The sequence below is a fragment of the Pempheris klunzingeri genome, chromosome 2, assembly GCF_042242105.1.
Source record: "Pempheris klunzingeri isolate RE-2024b chromosome 2, fPemKlu1.hap1, whole genome shotgun sequence".
Taxonomy (NCBI): Eukaryota; Metazoa; Chordata; class Actinopteri; order Acropomatiformes; family Pempheridae; genus Pempheris; species Pempheris klunzingeri.
The window spans coordinates 267,501-287,156 of NC_092013.1; the positions used below are offsets into that span (position 1 = coordinate 267,501).

Consider the following 19,656-nt stretch of genomic DNA (forward strand, 5'->3'; position numbering starts at 1 on the left):
GAACACACTGCTTACCTGAGCAGGGGTCGGGTCGTGAGGCGTTCCCAGACCACATGAGGCGTGGTGCGCCGTGGTACGCCGTGCCCCCCCCTCTCTCGCTGTGATTGGCTGTGAGTAAAACCGCACAGATTCCAGGCCTGGAAGTGGATGGGAACACCGAAGGAGTCGTAGTGGGTAGTTGTGATGCTGCTGGTCTCTCCCGGGACGCCGGCTGTCTCAGCTGTAGAGCAGAGACGGAATCGGTCCCGCGGCTCCTGTGGAGATCCTGTCTGTTCCAGCACTTTGTATCAGGGAGAAGGGTCCTGCGCCGCCGTTATTATGGTAGTAATTTGTTCTCTGGGGTGATGAATTAAACATGGAGAGTTCGCCGGGGTACAATCAAACCGAAGGAACGCTTTGCTGCCCCCTGGCTTTATTTAGAATAATGAATTCACTAATTCTAAAGTTACAGAAAAGTGCCCCAGTGTAATATTTGTGGTGTAAAACCATTATTATACATTATGCATTATCAAGGAGGAGTAGCTGCCTGGTGCTGCGCTCTGAGCTGTTACCATGGCGACAGATCGATGATTTAATCCATCCATAAATGGACTGATGTAATGTCACTACGCTTGTTCAGCTTTCTGTCCCATCGACTAGTGATGAGGGAGCGAAGCCTCCTCTTCCTCCCTCAGAGTTTAAACGGCCTGTAGGAGCATCCGTCCTCCCGACGCCGCCGTCTGTTCACCGACCCCGGGGAGTGGGGGGGGGGGGGGGGGCTAGAAGAAGAGGAAGCTGCGGTCCGAGGGCCTCAGAGACCTGCTGTATGGATGCGTGTGCCGCATGTGACGATGAAGGTCAGAGATGTACGCTGGTGTGCGACCACGACATGGCGAGCTGGACTGTGACGCCCCGTCTGAGCCACACAAAGGAAAACTGGACTGAAAGGAGTCGACCAGTCAAAGGTTGTGTTTGAGGGAGAAGACGAGACACAGCAGAGTTCACGTCAAAGGAAACCAAAGCTGCACCAACATGGCGACGCCATCGCTGCGTCCCTCCAGTCACTTCACTGCCCTTCGTTCACAGACTCATCACTTTTACCTGAGACACCTGCTGGTGGAGCTCAGTATTATCAGGCCGGTCACCGGTTGTTTTTCCTCCCAGCATGCATCGGGCCGTATGTTGACGTCAGGAGCCGTGCCGTGTGCTTGTGGTTGTGGTGTGTGTGCTCCATGAAGTGAACTCAGTGTCGGCTGCTGTGTGTGTCCGTAGCTCCTACCTGCACTGTAAATGGGCCACGCTGGAGGAGCTGGAGAAAGATCCCAGAATCCACCAGAAGATTAAACGCTTCAGGACCAAACAGGCCCAGATGAAACACCTGTTCTCAGAGGTAACACTCAGCATCATCTGCTGCTGACTCCATCTGTGCTGCACAAACTCCTGTTTCATACCAGAGCTGTGGGGTCGTGGCGAGCAGGGCGGCCGCAGCTCCTTAAACATTTACTAAGAAAACTCCTCTCTGTCTGAAGTAGTCTTAAATGTTTGTTTCTCGAATGCTGCCACTCTGCTCTGAAACCTCACAGTTGTCCCAAAGGATCACGTTGCAGCCATTGCAGCCCGTTTGGTGTCTGCTGGCTGAGGTGATCTACTGGACCAGTTCCAACACTTTTACTACCTACCAGTCACTCACACACCAGGATGTGGACAGAGAGGACCAGGGGGAGAAACAGTGGAATGACCCTTTAAGCTAATACAAAGTGTAATAACCAAAGACATGAATAACCTCTAAATGAGGTGTTTGGCACCATGTTTCCACTCAGCTCTCATGTTCAGGTCGTTTTTAGGGGTCTTTTTGGATAATTCCTCAGCTTTTCTTATTTTCTGCTCTTTGCTCAGACTGTTGTGATCCCGGACCTGATTAATAACCATCTCTTCATCTCTTTTTCCAGCCCGATGAGGACTTGTTCAACCCGGACTACGTGGAGGTGGACAGGGTGCTGGAGGTGGCCGTTACCACGGACACCGAGACCGGAGAGGTACAGAGCACACACACCGACACACCGACACACCGCCGGCGGTCTGGCTTTAGCTGCAGTGTGACACACACACTCACACCGTGGTTTCCTGTGGGGCCGTGTTGCAGGAGGTGACCCATTATCTGGTGAAGTGGTGCAGTCTCTCATATGAGGAGGCGACGTGGGAGCTGCAGGAGGACCTGGACCCAGAGAAGATCAAAGAGTTCGAGGAGATCCAGAAGCTGCCTGCAGACCTCAGACACATGGTGAGTAAGGAGGGAGGAGGAGAGGGAGGGATGGAGGGAGGAGGAGAGCGAGGGAGGGAGGGAGGGAGGGAGGAGGAGAGGGATGGAGGGAGGAGGAGGAGAGGGAGGGAGGGAGGAGGAGGAGAGGGAGGGAGAGAGAGAGGAGGAGAGGGAGAGAGAGAGAGAGAGAGATAGAGAGAGAGGGGGAGGGAGAGACCAGCAGCCCTCAGCATCCTGACTCTCCTAAAGTTTGGCTCCTGGTCTGTTCAGATCAGAGAAGGAGGCAGGAAGTCAGACAGACAAATGGCAAAGTGTGTGTGTGTGTGTGTGTGTGTGTCCCAGGAGCGTCCTCCTCCAGAGAAGTGGCAGAAGCTGGAGCGCTCCAGAGATTACCGGAACGGGAACCAGCTGAGAGAATACCAGTTAGAGGGAATGAACTGGTTACTGTTCAACTGGTACAACAGGTGTGAACACTGAGCGCACACACACACACACACACACACACCAAACCATCATCTTTTCCTAAACCGAACTGTTTCAGTCTGAAAACAATGATGCCGTGACGCCCACGTTCGCTCCCTGATTGGTCACGCCTCGATCACATGACCCTTCTCCAACATGGACAGTGACTCACCGTAGCAGTACCGGCTCCTCCTCACCGTTGGTCCCAGCCAAGAGGTCTCTGGGCTGTCTTTCCCCTGTGCTGTTCACAACCAATCACAGGGGAGACAGTCTACTTCCTGTTTACACCGCCACGCACATGCCCAGTGTATGGGAGGTGTTAGTAGGTGGAGATAAATCCTGAGAGACTCCTGTAGGAGATTGTTTTCATTTAAGAACAGCGTTTTAAAAGGTGAAAGTTGGCGTGGACGTCACCGAAGAGCAGCTCAGACACCAAACACACCGAACACTCCTGTTATATCATGCAACAAGAACAGAGGTGACTCACACAGAGTAACACACACACACACACACACACACCTGTAACAGTTGTGACGACCTGCAGTGACTTTATTCACCAAAGTCGAGCTCATCCCATAAATCCTGACCGTAATCCTGACTAACCCGGACTAAAGGCAGCCCTCCTCCTGATCTATAACGGAGTCACTGAAGGAGCTTCACTGGGTCACTGTGGATGTTCTTCAGCAGGAGCGTTCTCCCTCTGACCACAGCTGCAGGAGGAGGTTGTTTTAAACGCTTTGCTTGGGTTTTATTAAAGGGTCACTCCACTGTTTCTCCCCCTGGTCCTCTCTGTCCACATCCTGGTGTCTGAGTGACTGGTAGGTAGTAAAAGTGTTGGAACTGGTCCAGTAGATCACCTCAGCCAGCAGCCACCAAACAGCCGTTGTATCGCTCTCTGCACACACACCAGACTACATTCACAAAAACAGTGATTTTAGCTCCCAGAACACAGGAGCTGCTGGTCTGCTGCTGCCTCCATTAGTCAGTGCAAAAATCTTGTAATGGATCTGAACTAACTGTTTAAATAATTTAAGTCACACAATAACACAAACACAATAACTGATGGAGGCAGCAGCAGACCAGCAGCTCCTGTGTTCTTGGAGCTAAAATCCCTGTTTTAGTGAATGGAGTCTGGTGTGTGTGCAAAGAGCAATATAACGGCTGTTTGTGGTTAAACCAAAAGGATCTTCCAGGTCATTTTAAACACAAAATAGGCAAAAATGGGGCCCAGGTTTGACCTGTGATAAGACAAGCCGACTTTACTACATATGAGCGCGTGAGGGTTTCTTTAAGATTAAAAAGACAAGCTGTTCCACCTGCGTCGTGTCATATTTTATGTTTTGTCACCATGTGATATACGAAGCGAGGAGAAAACACACTAACCAAGAAAAAGACTAAGAAATGTTGTTAAAGTGGCATCAGATTTTCGTTTTTACTCCCCTCGTCTGAGTGAGTGACACAAACACACCACATTTCTACTGACTGAAGACTTTCAGGTGTTTATTTTCTGACAATCTGCAGCTCGTTCCTGTCTGTAGGTTCATGTAAATATCAAACCAATGACAATACAGCATTAATTAGCTTCATTATGGCACTAATTAGTGTGTATGGATTCATTTCCTGTATGTTATGGAAGGACATGAAGCCCCCCCCGTCTGTCTCACTGTGTTTTTTGTGTTTCTTTCCAGGAAAAACTGTATCCTGGCCGATGAGATGGGTCTGGGAAAGACCATCCAGTCCATCACCTTCCTGTATGAGATCTTCAGCATGGGTATCCGGGGGCCCTTCCTCATCATCGCCCCCCTGTCCACCATCACCAACTGGGAGAGGGAGTTTCGCACGTGGACGCACATGAACGTCATCGTGTATCACGGCTCTCAGATCAGCCGGCAGATGATCCTGCAGTACGAGATGTTTTACAGAGACCCGCAGGTAGAGAGAGAGAGAGTGTGTGTGTGTGTGTGTGTGTGTGTGTGTGTGTGTGTGTGTGTGTGTGTGTGTGTGTGTGTCTGTGTCTGTGTCTGTGTCTGTGTCTGTGTCTGTGTGTGTGTGTGTGTGTGTGTGTGTGTGTGTGTGTGTCTGTGTCTGTGTCTGTGTCTGTGTCTGTGTCTGTGTCTGTGTCTGTGTGTGTGTGTGTGTGTGTGTGTGTCTGTGTGTGTGTGTCTGTGTCTGTGTCTGTGTCTGTGTCTGTGTGTGTGTGTGTGTCTGTGTCTGTGTCTGTGTGTGTGTGTGTGTGTGTCTGTGTGTGTGTGTGTGTGTGAGAATAATCTTAAAATGTGTTTGAGAAGGTCTTAAATATTTATGTACTGCATGCTGATGTCTAAAATGTCTAAAACGTTCTTTTTGGCTTTTGCTGTTTGTGTCCTCACACTTTGTCCCCTGGTGGCCACCGTAGCGTCTTTCTGGACGGTGTGGAGGAGCTAGCTGCTTAGCTAATGTGCTAACACTCCAGTTTGCTGACGTTCACCATAACTTGAACCCGTTAATCTCCAGTCTCGTTCACGCTGATGCTCCCGTCAGCTTTAACTGAACCTCAAACACTCTGAATGTAATTATTGTCCAACTCCACCGGCGTTCGGACAAAAGACGAGCTGTAAAACGTGGAGCGATCGGTGGAAAACACTGGAGGAGTCTGACTGGACTCATCCTGACAGACTGTCTGTAGGCTGAGGCAGGACGTCCTGCTCAGGCTCTAAAGCGGCCACAGTAATAACTGGGGGCCCTGAAAGCCCCTCTGTGGCTCTAACAGCTGATCAATGTACTGATTCATATCAATAAGGACATTTTTTCACACCAGTAAACATATTCGGACAAAACTCAGCAGGTTATTTTGCTGCACTTCTCGTCTTAGACTGGTGTTGTATGTGTTTGTGTGGGTGTGGTAGTTTTAGGTGAAGATAACAGAGGCTGGCGTCCAGCTGCATGAAGGGAAAAGACGGAGTTACAGCAGCAGAGGTTATTGGACAAGTCCACTAAGAAATGAAGATATTATCCAGTGTCTGTGTAGCCTGATGTCTGATGTGAGTTATCCACCCCCCCTCCTCTCATATGATCATTTACGTGAACCCCGTCCTGTGAACCCCTGCAGGGTAACACGATCCCAGGGGTGCTGAAGTTCCACGGGGTGATCACCACCTTCGAGATGATCATGGCCGACTGTCCGGAGCTGAAGAAGCTGCACTGGCGCTGCGTGGTGATCGACGAGGCCCATCGACTCAAGAACAGGAACTGCAAACTGCTGGAGGGACTCAAGCTCATGAACCTGGTCAGCTGTGTGTGTGTTTGTGTGTGTCTATCATCATGAAAAACCTGGAAAAGTGTTGGACTGTTGGAGGTGGTTTAGCATTAGCACTTTAGCATTGAATATCCAACCTACAGCAGATAAACATTTCATTAGAATATTGAGATGACTAGCAAATGGCTGTTTGTGATATTCACATCATGGAGAGACTAACATAATCAATAAAAATACAATCAGAGAAAGTTAAGGGATTGTGGTGAGAACGGGTCGGGTGTGTTAGCCCAGCAGTGAGTTAAATAAAAACCACTTCATTACACACCGAGACTTCGCTGAATGTTTGGTCCTGGACATTTAAAGTCACGGAGAAGTCATGGAGAAGTCACGGAGAAGTCACGGAGAAGTCACGGAGAAGTCATGGAGAAGTCATGGAGAAGTCATGGAGAAGTCATGGAGAAGTCATGGAAACCCATAGGATTTGTACTCAGCATGTACAGTGCCTGTATGTAGCTTTAGCTGATGTTGCTGGCTGTTTTCTTCTGTCTGTTGGCCACTGAGCTGAAGGATCCTCGTGTCCCCTCGTGCTCTCTCCTGTCTGGGTATCTATTATCTCGCCCGTCTCAATGAGCCCGTCAGGTTTCGCTCTGAATGGCTGCCAGCAGCGGCAGGTTCTCTGTGATGTTTTCATGCGTTCTAACGTCGTCCCGTCCGTGTTTGTAACAGGAACACAAGGTTCTGCTGACAGGAACCCCCCTGCAGAACTCTGTGGAGGAGCTCTTCAGCCTGCTGAACTTCCTGGAGCCGCTGCAGTTTCCCTCAGAGAGCAGCTTCCTGGAAGAGTTTGGAGACCTGAAGACGGACGAGCAGGTGAGACTTTGACCGGGCTGGGGAGTCTGTTTGGGAGGGCTTTTACTGTGAAAAGCTGCTAGAGGAAGTAGCGCTGCTGCTGTTCTGTTGTTGTAGCTTGGACACACAGACTGAGGACTAAGAGGAATAAAGTGTGTGTGTTTGTCCCCCCAACAGGTGAAGAAGCTGCAGGCCATTCTGAAGCCCATGATGTTGAGGAGGCTGAAGGACGACGTGGAAAAAAACCTGGCGCCCAAAGAGGAGACCATCATAGAGGTAGGAGCGTGTGTCTGAAGGAGCTGCCAAAACTACAACACCCAGAATGCACCGCGGCGCTCTCCTCCCCAGCTGGAGGCGTTAGACTCATCTGCCAGGTGACGTCTACCCGCCCGCGTGCTAATTCAGACCTCTGTTTCCCGCAGGTGGAGCTGACCAACATCCAGAAGAAATACTACCGAGCGATCTTAGAGAAGAACTTCTCCTTCCTGTCCAAAGGAGCCAACCAGCACAACATGCCCAACCTGATCAACACCATGATGGAGCTCCGCAAGTGCTGCAACCACCCCTACCTGATCACAGGTGAGCACACACACACACACCTGATCACAGGTGAGCACACACACACACACACACACACACACACACACACACGCACACACACGCACACACACACACCTGATCACAGGTGAGCACACACACACACACACACACACACACACACACACACACACACACACACACACACACACACCTGATCACAGGTGAGCACACACACACACACACACACACACACACACACACACACACACACACACACACACCTGATCACAGGTGAGCACACACACACACACACACACACACACACACACACACACACCTGATCACAGGTGAGCACACACACACACACACACACACACACACACACCTGATCACAGGTGAGCACACACACACGCACCTGATCACAGGTGAGCACACACACACACACACACACACACACACACACACCTGATCACAGGTGAGCACACACACACATACACACACACACACACACATACACACACACACACACACACACACACACACGCACCTGATCACAGGTGAGCACACACACATACACACACACACACACACACACACACACACACACACACACACACACACACACACACACACACACACCTGATCACAGGTGAGCTTTGTCTCGTGTCCGTCCAGGAGCGGAGGAGAAGATCCTGGAGAGCTTCAGGAAGTGCCACAGTCCGGACGCTCCGGACTTCCAGCTGCAGGCCATGATCCAGGCGGCCGGAAAACTGGTGCTGATCGACAAGCTGCTGCCCAAACTGCTGGCCGGGGGACACAAAGTGCTGGTGTTCTCCCAGATGGTCCGCTGCCTGGACATCCTGGAGGACTACCTCATCCAGAGACGGTGAGCGCAGGGCAGGACGGGGGGGGGAGGAACGAGGACGGAGAGGGGCTTCTTTCTTCATTTGTATCGTCTTTACTCCCGTGCGTCTCCTTTCAGCTACACGTATGAACGCATCGACGGCCGCGTGCGAGGGAACCTGCGGCAGGCGGCCATCGACAGGTTCTGCAAGCCGGACTCGGACCGCTTCGTTTTCCTGCTGTGCACCAGAGCCGGAGGGCTGGGGATCAACCTGACGGCCGCCGACACCTGCATCATCTTCGACTCGGACTGGAACCCCCAGAACGACCTGCAGGTCCGTTACCGTCTGTCCTCACCGCTAACAGAGGCCACTGTGGCAACGAGGCGGCTCTGATGCAGCGCGTGTTTCTGTTTTAGTTACTGATCCTGTTTTCAGCCTCTGATTAACCGACGGCAGCAGCAGCTCAACAAAACATCCACATAAAAACAGAAAACAGGGAGACGAGAAACATGAACGTGATCAGATACAACACTCAGACTCAGAGTCCACCAGCCTGTTTAAAGCTTTTGTTCCACTTCAGTTTAGACTAATTATTTAATTGAGGTTTAAAGAGAAGATAAGCAGGCAGACTGACTAAAGGACCGCAGGCCACTTCTGTCCAAAGTGCTCTAAAACTGGTGGGTGCTGCTCTTTGTTTCTCTTTGCTAACCTGTTGGATATGAAACTCTCAGTCAGATGTTCTGTGCTGGGGATGGATTCTCTCATTATGTTGTGTTAGATGTCGGTGACCATAGATCAGATGAGCAACACGTCACCCAGAGTAGCTCTCATCACCCCTCATGGGGGAAAACGATCCGCTGGCTTGTTTAGACGCCACAGCGTCCACACAGAAACAGACCGGTTTAAACTGACGTGATCACGTCCACCTCTTGGTGTTTCTGAGTGGAGATCAGCTGACACTCAGTCTGCAGCTCAGCTACTGACTCACTGACTTTGGTTTGAGTCTATTTTACCTTAAAGTCTATGGGGGGGGGTGTTTGTTTCCCCCAGAAGCTCCCAGATTTGCTGGTCTGATGTATATGGAGGTCGGCTCACTCTTCAGTGTAAATGTCAGTGTGAACCTACCAGCTTCCCTCCAGTTCACACATGAAACCCCGATGAAAGCCTTTCTGCCCTCTAATAATCTGCTAAACTGTCCTTTCTCTGATTTACACCAGGCTCAGGCACGCTGCCACCGGATTGGCCAGAGCAAAGCGGTGAAGGTGTACAGACTGATCACCAGGAACTCCTACGAGAGGGAGATGTTCGACAAGGCCAGTCTGAAGCTGGGTTTGGACAAAGCCGTCCTCCAAGACATCAACCGCAAAGGAAGCCTGAACGGGGTGAGAGACGGCAGGTTGTCACACTGGTGCTTTTATACGCTCGGAGCACTCGGAGCGTCACTCTAACCCGTGCGGCCGTCTGTCGCTGCAGGTGCAGCAGCTCTCCAAGCTGGAGGTGGAGGATCTGCTGAAAAAAGGAGCGTACGGAGCGCTAATGGACGAAGAGGACGAGGGCTCCAAGTTCTGTGAGGAAGACATCGACCAGATCCTCCAGAGACGAACTCAGACCATCACCATCCAGTCTGAAGGGAAGGGGTCCACGTTCGCCAAGGTACCCGCAGACATGGAGGAGGAAGGACCGACTGTTATTTCTGGTTTATCAGATACGGAAACACAAAGACAAATAATAGACGATTAGAATAACGACGTCACTGCTAATGTCATTATAAACCTGTTTCCATAAAAACTAACCTGACCTCTGTAGCTGGACGCTGTTCGTTATTCACCTGAGGCCGTTTACCTGAGCCTGTAAACACGTCACGCAGACGGTAAGCAGGATGAAATGATGCAGTGATGTCTCTGGTCGTTATTCGACGCTCAGGACCAGAAAGAGACTGAGGCCAGATGTCACGTGTGGGTGATGCTGACATCTGATTGGATGGCAGAGACTCTATTTACAGCTGGTTTAACGCACCTTAAACATAAAACAGTGTTTTGTCATCATAGATTTCTGAAGTTAGGCCCAGACTCTTAGTGGACTGCTGTCAGACCACATGATGATGCTGCTCGCTAACTACACGGCTTCATAACAACAAAATCAGCTCTCAATTTGGCTCTAAATACTGTCTGAAAAAGGATTTTACTGATTTATGAATGATTCTCAGAATGGAGGATTTAAGAAGGCTCTCAAATGACTCCACTGTTTTCCTTCTGCTGTGTTTCTAAGGAGCTCTCTGAAGCGTCCAGTCCCATCACGTCCAAAGAGGGCGTCTCTGAGCAGCTTTCAGTGACGGCCGGAAACGGGAGGAAACGCCGGAATAAGTCTGAGTAACGTGTCTCTCTGTCCTCAGGCCAGTTTCGTCTCGTCCGGCAACAGGACGGACATTTCTCTGGACGACCCCAACTTCTGGCAGAAGTGGGCCAAGATCGCTGAGGTGGAGATCGACTCCAAATCTGAGAAGGTACCGAGGGAAGAGTCAGGAGAGGAGGAAGGAGAGGAAGGAAAGACAGACAAGGAAAAGGAGAGGTGGAGGAGGCGGGGGGGCGGGGGGGGGGGGGTGTTCTCTGTCAGGTAAGAAGAAGGGAGAGAGTGTAGAACAACATCAGAGGAACGAGGATCTGATCAGAACAAAAGATGGAGGGAGGGAAAGCTGAGCTCCCTTTGGGGGGAGAGAGGTAACGGGTGAGGACGAAGGAATCACATTATTCCCTTTTTCTTTTTCTTGCTCCTGCCTCCCTCCTTTCCTCCCCCTCAGAGCAGATGGACGTCCTTAATGAAGGAGGCAGATTGGCACAGTGGCTATATACTGTGTGTGTGTCTGTGTGTGTGTGTGTGTCTGTGTCTGTGTGTGTGTGTGTGTGTGTGTGTGTGTGTCTGTGTCTGTGTGTGTGTGTGTGTGTGTGTGTGTGTGTCTGTGTGTGTCTGTGTGTGTGTGTGTGTGTATGTGTGTGTGTCTGTGTGTCTGTGTGTGTGTGTTTATGCCTGTGTGTGTGTGTGTGTCTGTGTGTGTCTGTGTGTGTCTGTGTGTGTGTGTGTGTGTGTGTGTCTGTGTGTGTGTCTGTGTGTCTGTGTGTCTGTGTGTGTGTGTTTATGCCTGTGTGTGTGTCTGTGTGTGTGTGTGTGTGTATGTGTGTCTGTGTGTGTGTGTTTATGCCTGTGTGTGTCTGTGTGTGTGTGTTTATGCCTGTGTGTGTGTGTGTGTCTGTGTGTGTCTGTGTGTGTCTGTGTGTGTCTGTGTGTGTGTGTGTGTGTGTGTGTCTGTGTGTGTGTGTGTGTGTATGTGTGTGTGTCTGTGTGTCTGTGTGTGTGTGTTTATGCCTGTGTGTGTGTCTGTGTGTATGTGTGTGTGTCTGTGTGTCTGTGTGTGTGTGTTTATGCCTGTGTGTGTGTGTGTGTGTGTGTGTGTGTGCTACCACTTCCTTCTTGCTTTTTTTTCGACACCATCTCGCTGGTGATGTCATTTGGCTGTGCCTGAGCCAATCAGGGGTTAGGGTTAGCTGTCAGTCATGGGGGGTCCATACAGATGTTGTAGCTTGTCTTTAGGGAGCGTCCAGCAGTCCGGCTGTGGACAGAAGTGATGTGTGTGTGTTTGCCCCCCCCCCCATCCGGACTGACTCCTCTCTCTGTCGCAGGAGTCCTTGGTGATTGACACGCCCCGGGTGAGGAAACAGACCCGTCACTACAACTCCTTCGAGGACGACGAGCTGATGGAGTTCTCGGAGCTGGACAGCGACTCGGAGGAGCGGCCGTGTCGGACTCGCCGCCTGGGCGAGCGCAGCCGGCGGTACCTCCGGGCCGAGTGCTTCAGGGTGGAAAAGAACCTGCTCATCTTCGGGTACGAGCAGACACCTCAGACGGCCTCAGCTCCACCTGACCGACGGCATTTTATTACGTTCATAGAAGAACACCTGCCAACTAGAAAGCGTGCCCCCACATCTACAGACGGCAGAGAACAGCCCCCGTGTGGAAGACACGTTAGAGTTAATCTAACCCCTGGGGGGGGGGGTCTGTATCTGTGAGGTTCATTATCGGCTTCGTGTTAGAGAGGAGATGTTCTCATCCTGCAGGGAGCAGATTAAAAACAGGTTCTACCTGGAGGACCAGCCAAGAACAGGCCGATCACAGACCAGACAGTCAGTCAGTCAGTCAGTCAGACAGACACGCTGTCCATACAGAGAACATGTAACACAATGAGCCCCCACCACACCAAGAAACGAGAGGCAGGAAGTTCACAGAGGTAGAAGATGAAATGAAGGAAAAGGAAACAGTCCCTGAAATAAGATGGAGTTCCTGCCAGTGAAGCAGGCTGACAGCAGCTGACACAGACACAGTGGAGTAAAGGACATTTGTTACACAGGAAGAGAAAAGTGAAAGCCGTCTGTCCAGGACGGATCATTAGTGTTCTGATGCTAAAAACAAAGAAGTGCAGACGGTAACAGAGCTGGAGGGTTTTTGGCTTCTCTGATCGGTCTGAACCTGAAACCCGGTGAAGCTAACGGAGCCCAGATCCAGCAGAGAAGGACAGAAACAGCGTGTAAATGTTTGGGCTGAAAGGATGTTTCCTGCTGTCTGTCCGTCCTCTGTGTGACTGATGTCCTCTCTGTCTTCCAGGTGGGGGCGGTGGAAGGACGTCCTGAACCACGGCCGCTTTAAATGGCACCTGGCAGAGCGGGACATGGAGGTGATCTGCAGGTAAGGATGGTTCCAGCCGTCCAGTGCTGAGAAATGAGTAGAAATATTAAAGCCGTCCTGCTTTGTGGCGCAGGGCTCTGCTGGTTTACTGCCTCCGACACTACAAGGGTGACGACAAGATCAAGAGCTTCATCTGGGACCTGATCAGTCCCACCAAAGAGGGCCAGGACCAGGCGCTGCTCAACCACTCTGGTTAGTGTTTCCCCTGTGATGTCATGTGATGAACACGTCAGCAGCCTGCCTCTCTCCTCCAACTCCTGATGGACAAAGGAAGGATCCAATCAATCACCTGTTTAATCCACATGTTCTTTTTTTGGTTGGAGGTTTGGTCCATTTAGGACGTTTGTTCCTTCTGGCCTGCAGCGACCCTGATGGGCCGTCATGTTTTTAGAGTTCTCACGGCTTTCCTCGTGTGTAGCAACACCATAACACTGTGTTTTCAGTCATTGGTGGACTTTCCCTTTAACGGTGTCCACTGAGGCTCATTCTAATGTTTCTGTAGGATGAAAAGTTTCTTACACTCAGCCTTTCAACCCCCCCGTCCCAGGTCTGTCGGCTCCAGTTCCTCGGGGCCGGAAGGGGAAGAAGCTGAAGAATCAGCTGAACGTTCCCGAGGTGAAGAACGCCGACTGGCTGGTCAGCTGTAACCCCGAGGTGGTGCTGCAGGACGAGAGCTACAAGAAACACTTGAAGCAGCACTGCAACAAGTCAGTTTACAGCCGGAGGTCTGCTGGTTAGCCCCAGGTTAACCCGTTCACCTTAACCCGTTCACCTTAACCCGTTCACCTTAACCCGTTCACCTTAACCCGTTCACCTTAACCCGTTAGCCTTGGAATTAAGAAAAGTGTCTTCCAGGCAGGGGAGTCCTGTTGTTGGGCCATCAGGGGATTCTGTGCAGAAAAATACTTCTTTTTTCTCTGACATCATTTCCTACTCAGTTTGTTTCCTGTTTCTCGTGCCTTCTGATTGGTCGGTTACATGAAATGCTAGCGTCCTTCTCCGCGCTAACGCTAGCGATCATCTGTCCATCAAATCCATGATAAACTGAGACAAAGTCGACCATCAGACCTGTCAGGTTACACCTGCAGGGTGGTTAGTCCTGCAGAAGTCAGGGGCTTCTGCATTAGAGAGGGAGGCCTGTAACAAGCATGGAGATGAACCGGCAGCGCTCTGTGTCCGCAGGGTGCTGCTGAGGGTGCGGATGCTGTACTACCTGAAGGTGGAGGTTCTGGGTGAGGCTGCTAATCAGGCTCTGGAGGGGATACCTGCCAGGTAAGACGCAGCCGCCGTCCTGTGCGTGATCACGTGGTCACAGAGACCCTGAGAGACGCGAGAGGGAAAAACTCTGGTGATCTGAGAGACTTCAGAGCAGCTGATCAAAAGGCTCTGACATCTGTCTGAGCTCCGTCAGTCTGTTCTGTTTTCTCTACAGAGATAAAGACAAACTTTCTCTCCGTCCTGTTTCACAGATGATCTGGTGATCATTTTCCAAGTATGACACAGCTCATAAAAGGTTTTCGCCTCCAGGATTATTTTTCTGTGAAACAGGTGGAGAAAAAACATTTCAGTTACTTTTCTGTAATCCGTGCAAACAAGTTTAGTCTGGTGGAAAAAAGTAGCTCAGAGCAAAACGTTGTATCTCAACAGATTAAGAGAGAGACGGAGGCAGAAGCTTCACACGCTTCATTAATCTGTCCTCTATTTTAGCTTGTTTCTGCTTTTGTTCTCTTTAAATCTCCTTTCATAATATTTTATTTTGTACTTTGTCCCAAAGCTTTTAATGTAGGAAATGTTGGCCTTTCCTTTTCCTCAGCTGTTCTTAAGTCATGATCACAGATCAGAGAAAAGTCCTCCTCATTAGTCTCTCATGGCTTCTGCAGCCGGTCGGTAATAATGAACTAAGTGGGCCGATGTGACTGAAAGTGCATCCGTGTGTGTGAGTCCTGCGCTGGTGTGTGTGTGTCCACAGTAAACTTGAGGTGTCGCTGCCCGACATCGACTACATTGAGATTCCAGCCACATGGTGGGACGCAGAGGCCGACAAGTCGCTCCTCATCGGAGTCCACAAGCACGGTGAGGACGCTGTGTGTGTGTGTGTGTGTGTGTGTGTGCGTGTTTCTGTGTTGTAATGGTGTGTGTGTGTATGTTGTAATGGTGTGTGTGTGTGCTTCTGTGTTGTAATGGTGCGTGTGTGTGTGTGAGAACAGGCTACGAGCGGTACAACGCCATGCGAGCAGATCCAGACCTGTGTTTCCTGGAGAGGGTGGGGATGCCAGACGTCACTGCGCTCTCTGCTGAACAGGGAGGAGGGGAGGGGGCCTCCGACATGGCCGACAGGTACACACACACACACACACAGGTTTCTAAAGCTGAAGGAGATCGTTGTCTCCTTGGCCTCGTCAGTCATTAAGGAGGTGCAGGGACAGGAATGCCCCCCGCTGATCTCCAGCAGGAGCCTCTTCCTCCTTCCCTTCCTCTCTCTCGCGGTGTTCTCGGCAGGAGCCAACGCTGGTGTGAAAAACACATCCCGCTTCTCCTGATGCCCTGTTTGTTTGTGTTGGCGCTGCCACCTCCCGCCCACACACCTGCTTCACACACACCGAGTGAAGGACGGGCTGATGAACACACAGATACAGACACACACTGATGTCTAATCATGTCCATGGCAACCAGATCATGTTTGAGTGATCGCTAGAGGTGAAGAAGAGACGTATTTAAACAGACAGACACACACACAGCTGCAGGTGTCTCTCCATCAGGTGTTATGGTGTCTCCATAAGGTGTTATGGTGTCTCCATAAGGTGTTATGGTGTCTCTCCATGAGGTGTTATGGTGTCTCCATAAGGTGTTATGGTGTCTCCATAAGGTGTTATGGTGTCTCTCCATGAGGTGTTATGGTGTCTCCATGAGGTGTTATGGTGTCTCTCCATAAGGTGTTATGGTGTCTCCATGAGGTGTTATGGTGTCTCCATGAGGTGTTATGGTGTCTCCATAAGGTGTTATGGTCTCTCCATAAGGTGTTATGGTGTCTCCATGAGGTGTTATGGTGTCTCCATGAGGTGTTATGGTGTCTCCATGAGGTGTTATGGTGTCTCTCCATGAGGTGTTATGGTGTCTCTCCATAAGGTGTTATGGTGTCTCCATGAGGTGTTATGGTGTCTCCATGAGGTGTTATGGTGTCTCCATGAGGTGTTATGGTGTCTCTCCATGAGGTGTTATGGTGTCTCTCCATAAGGTGTTATGGTGTCTCTCCATAAGGTGTTATGGTGTCTCCATGAGGTGTTATGGTGTCTCTCCATGAGGTGTTATGGTGTCTCTCCATAAGGTGTTATGGTCTCTCCATAAGGTGTTATGGTGTCTCTATGAGGTGTTATGGTGTCTCTATAAGGTGTTATGGTGTCTCTATAAGGTGTTATGGTGTCTCTCCATAAGGTGTTATGGTGTCTCCATGAGGTGTTATGGTGTCTCTCCATGAGGTGTTATGGTGTCTCCATAAGGTGTTATGGTGTCTCCATGAGGTGTTATGGTGTCTCCATGAGGTGTTATGGTGTCTCTCCATGAGGTGTTATGGTGTCTCTCCATAAGGTGTTATGGTGTCTCCATGAGGTGTTATGGTGTCTCCATAAGGTGTTATGGTCTCTCCATAAGGTGTTATGGTGTCTCCATAAGGTGTTATGGTGTCTCCATGAGGTGTTATGGTGTCTCCATGAGGTGTTATGGTGTCTCTCCATGAGGTGTTATGGTGTCTCTATAAGGTGTTATGGTGTCTCTATAAGGTGTTATGGTGTCTCTCCATAAGGTGTTATGGTGTCTCCATAAGGTGTTATGGTGTCTCCATGAGGTGTTATGGTGTCTCTCCATGAGGTGTTATGGTGTCTCTCCATAAGGTGTTATGGTCTCTCCATAAGGTGTTATGGTGTCTCTATAAGGTGTTATGGTGTCTCTATGAGGTGTTATGGTGTCTCTATAAGGTGTTATGGTGTCTCTATAAGGTGTTATGGTGTCTCTCCATAAGGTGTTATGGTGTCTCCATGAGGTGTTATGGTGTCTCCATGAGGTGTTATGGTGTCTCTCCATGAGGTGTTATGGTGTCTCCATAAGGTGTTATGGTGTCTCCATGAGGTGTTATGGTGTCTCCATGAGGTGTTATGGTGTCTCTCCATGAGGTGTTATGGTGTCTCTCCATAAGGTGTTATGGTGTCTCTCCATGAGGTGTTATGGTGTCTCTCCATGAGGTGTTATGGTGTCTCTCCATAAGGTGTTATGGTGTCTCCATAAGGTGTTATGGTGTCTCCCCATAAGGTGTTATGGTGTCTCCCCATAAGGTGTTATGGTGTCTCTCCATAAGGTGTTATGGTGTCTCCATAAGGTGTTATGGTGTCTCCCCATAAGGTGTTATGGTGTCTCTCCATAAGGTGTTATGGTGTCTCCATAAGGTGTTATGGTGTCTCTCCATAAGGTGTTATGGTGTCTCCATAAGGTGTTATGGTGTCTCCCCATAAGGTGTTATGGTGTCTCCCAATAAGGTGTTATGGTGTCTCTCCATGAGGTGTTATGGTGTCTCTCCATGAGGTGTTATGGTGTCTCTCCATAAGGTGTTATGGTGTCTCCATAAGGTGTTATGGTGTCTCCCCATAAGGTGTTATGGTGTCTCTCCATAAGGTGTTATGGTGTCTCCATAAGGTGTTATGGTGTCTCCCCATAAGGTGTTATGGTGTCTCTCCATGAGGTGTTATGGTGTCTCTCCATGAGGTGTTATGGTGTCTCTCCATAAGGTGTTATGGTGTCTCTCCATAAGGTGTTATGGTGTCTCCATAAGGTGTTATGGTGTCTCCCCATAAGGTGTTATGGTGTCTCCCAATAAGGTGTTATGGTGTCTCCATGAGGTGTTATGGTGTCTCTCCATGAGGTGTTATGGTGTCTCTCCATAAGGTGTTATGGTGTCTCTCCATAAGGTGTTATGGTGTCTCTCCATAAGGTGTTATGGTGTCTCCATAAGGTGTTATGGTGTCTCTCCATAAGGTGTTATGGTGTCTCCATAAGGTGTTATGGTGTCTCCATGAGGTGTTATGGTGTCTCCATGAGGTGTTATGGTGTCTCCATAAGGTGTTATGGTGTCTCTCCACTGAACTCTGAACGCTCTGAAGAGCTGAGAAACGTCCTCACAGGTCGTTTCTCTGCTGCTTTCACTGGAACTCATGAGTGTTAAAGGAGGAGGGAGAGCAGAGTAGCTGGCGGAGGGAGAGCCAGGAGAGGGAGGAAAGCAGAAACACAGTGTGGGAAATGGATTTTCTGGGCGCCGCTGCTCCGGCAGACGGCTCAGTGATGAAGATGAGACGCGCGCGAAGCTTTGATCCTCTTCCTGAAGGTAATTGAAGTCGTCGTTCGCTTTGTTACCCGTTCAACCTGAAGCAGCTCCCAGCTGAGCTCAGCGACTGTGTGGCAGGAACATGTTCCCGTCTTAATGCAGCAGCCTTTCCACAGGACGGGGAACCAGTGAATGAGGCGACACGGTAAAATGTTCCCAAGAAGAGCTGGAGGCTTCCTCAGCGCTGCCTCCAGAGGAGAACCAGGGTGAAAGAATCCTGCCGCTCAGACATTGATTGATTGATTATTTATTTTCATGTCATGCACTCAGTGTGCTCCCCGTCATGGCATTAAAGCATTTCAACTTTCTTTGTGACTTTTTGCAGGTTTGCAGTTTTAGTTTGTGCCGTACATCCACAGAGCGTTTCTCCCTACGAGCATACAGGACAGAGAAATGGACAGATCGTTCACATAAAATAAGGATTTTAACTTAAGTGAAATGTCTGTGGTCAGACGTCTTTATGAGCCTGTTTATGGTCCCGTCCCGTTTCTCCTCTAGCGGCCGAAGCGTCTGAGTAGCTGTGTGGTGCAGCGTTACGACCTGTGTTAGTGTGACTGAGCCTTCCTGGTCATGTGACGCCGTCTGAACGTCAGCATTTAATTCTTACTCAGAAGAAGAAGTACAGTTAAACGATAATATTCAGAGTTAAGATGGAGGCCGCCATCACCGTGACGACTCAGTGGTAATCCTACGCAGCACGCCGTTTCATCTTCCTCACTGGTCCAGGGGTGGGGGCGCTGGCTGGGGGTGTTTTCCTCTGCCTGCAGACGCTGAGGGTTTCTTTTGTGTGTGTGGGGGGGGCCTGGAGGCCTTTCCTCTTAAAACAGTGAACCCTGTGGTGTCTGTCTGCTCTGACAGCGTCCTGCTCTCTGCTTATTACTGTGTATTACAGTCAAACAGGTGTGTTGACACACCCCCCCCCCGTTCTCTGTCCCATTTCACTCTCTTCTTACACCTGTTGCCTTCAGTCGAACACACGGGGAGCTCGACAGTTCTGTTGTTAAAGCCTTTTTCCTTTCTCTTGTCTGTTTGTCAGTGTGTGCAAACCTGAGGAGGCGAAGGACGACGCTGAAAGCAAAGCTAATGGAGGGGAGGACAGAGACGAGAGCAGCAAGGTGAAGAGGAAGCTCCCAAGATACCACATTAGCATTTAAACAGATCTTTTATCCTCTCACACCCCCCACAAACAGTTAAAATGGCCTCTGGGAAGGCGTTTTTAAAATGTTAGATCCTTCCGAGCTGATGGGAAACAGACCAGTGTGGCCTGTAAAAGCAACAGATTACAGTAAATGGTGCATTTTAATACCAGAACAGGTCATGTGAGATGATGATGTTAAAATATAATCACTGCTCTCATTTTATTTCTTATTTTATTAGATCTCAT

At 50.0% G+C, this 19,656-nt stretch overlaps 1 protein-coding gene across 1 annotated transcript in view; it reads left to right on the forward strand.

Annotated features, from left to right (window-relative positions):
* The window catches only part of chd6 (chromodomain helicase DNA binding protein 6), a 68,230-nt gene that overhangs the window by 31,439 nt on the left and 17,135 nt on the right, over positions 1-19,656 (forward strand). The window contains exons 9-30 of the mRNA XM_070844837.1: positions 1,252-1,369; positions 1,929-2,015; positions 2,123-2,260; positions 2,582-2,703; positions 4,390-4,633; positions 5,790-5,966; positions 6,663-6,806; positions 6,963-7,061; positions 7,208-7,364; positions 8,001-8,211; positions 8,308-8,503; positions 9,388-9,552; positions 9,644-9,823; positions 10,563-10,673; positions 11,845-12,047; positions 12,824-12,904; positions 12,978-13,096; positions 13,452-13,611; positions 14,087-14,176; positions 14,874-14,977; positions 15,112-15,241; positions 19,309-19,387. Coding sequence (XP_070700938.1) covers positions 1,252-1,369; positions 1,929-2,015; positions 2,123-2,260; positions 2,582-2,703; positions 4,390-4,633; positions 5,790-5,966; positions 6,663-6,806; positions 6,963-7,061; positions 7,208-7,364; positions 8,001-8,211; positions 8,308-8,503; positions 9,388-9,552; positions 9,644-9,823; positions 10,563-10,673; positions 11,845-12,047; positions 12,824-12,904; positions 12,978-13,096; positions 13,452-13,611; positions 14,087-14,176; positions 14,874-14,977; positions 15,112-15,241; positions 19,309-19,387 — 3,115 coding nt within the window. The remainder of the gene's footprint in view (positions 1-1,251; positions 1,370-1,928; positions 2,016-2,122; positions 2,261-2,581; positions 2,704-4,389; positions 4,634-5,789; positions 5,967-6,662; positions 6,807-6,962; positions 7,062-7,207; positions 7,365-8,000; positions 8,212-8,307; positions 8,504-9,387; positions 9,553-9,643; positions 9,824-10,562; positions 10,674-11,844; positions 12,048-12,823; positions 12,905-12,977; positions 13,097-13,451; positions 13,612-14,086; positions 14,177-14,873; positions 14,978-15,111; positions 15,242-19,308; positions 19,388-19,656) is intronic.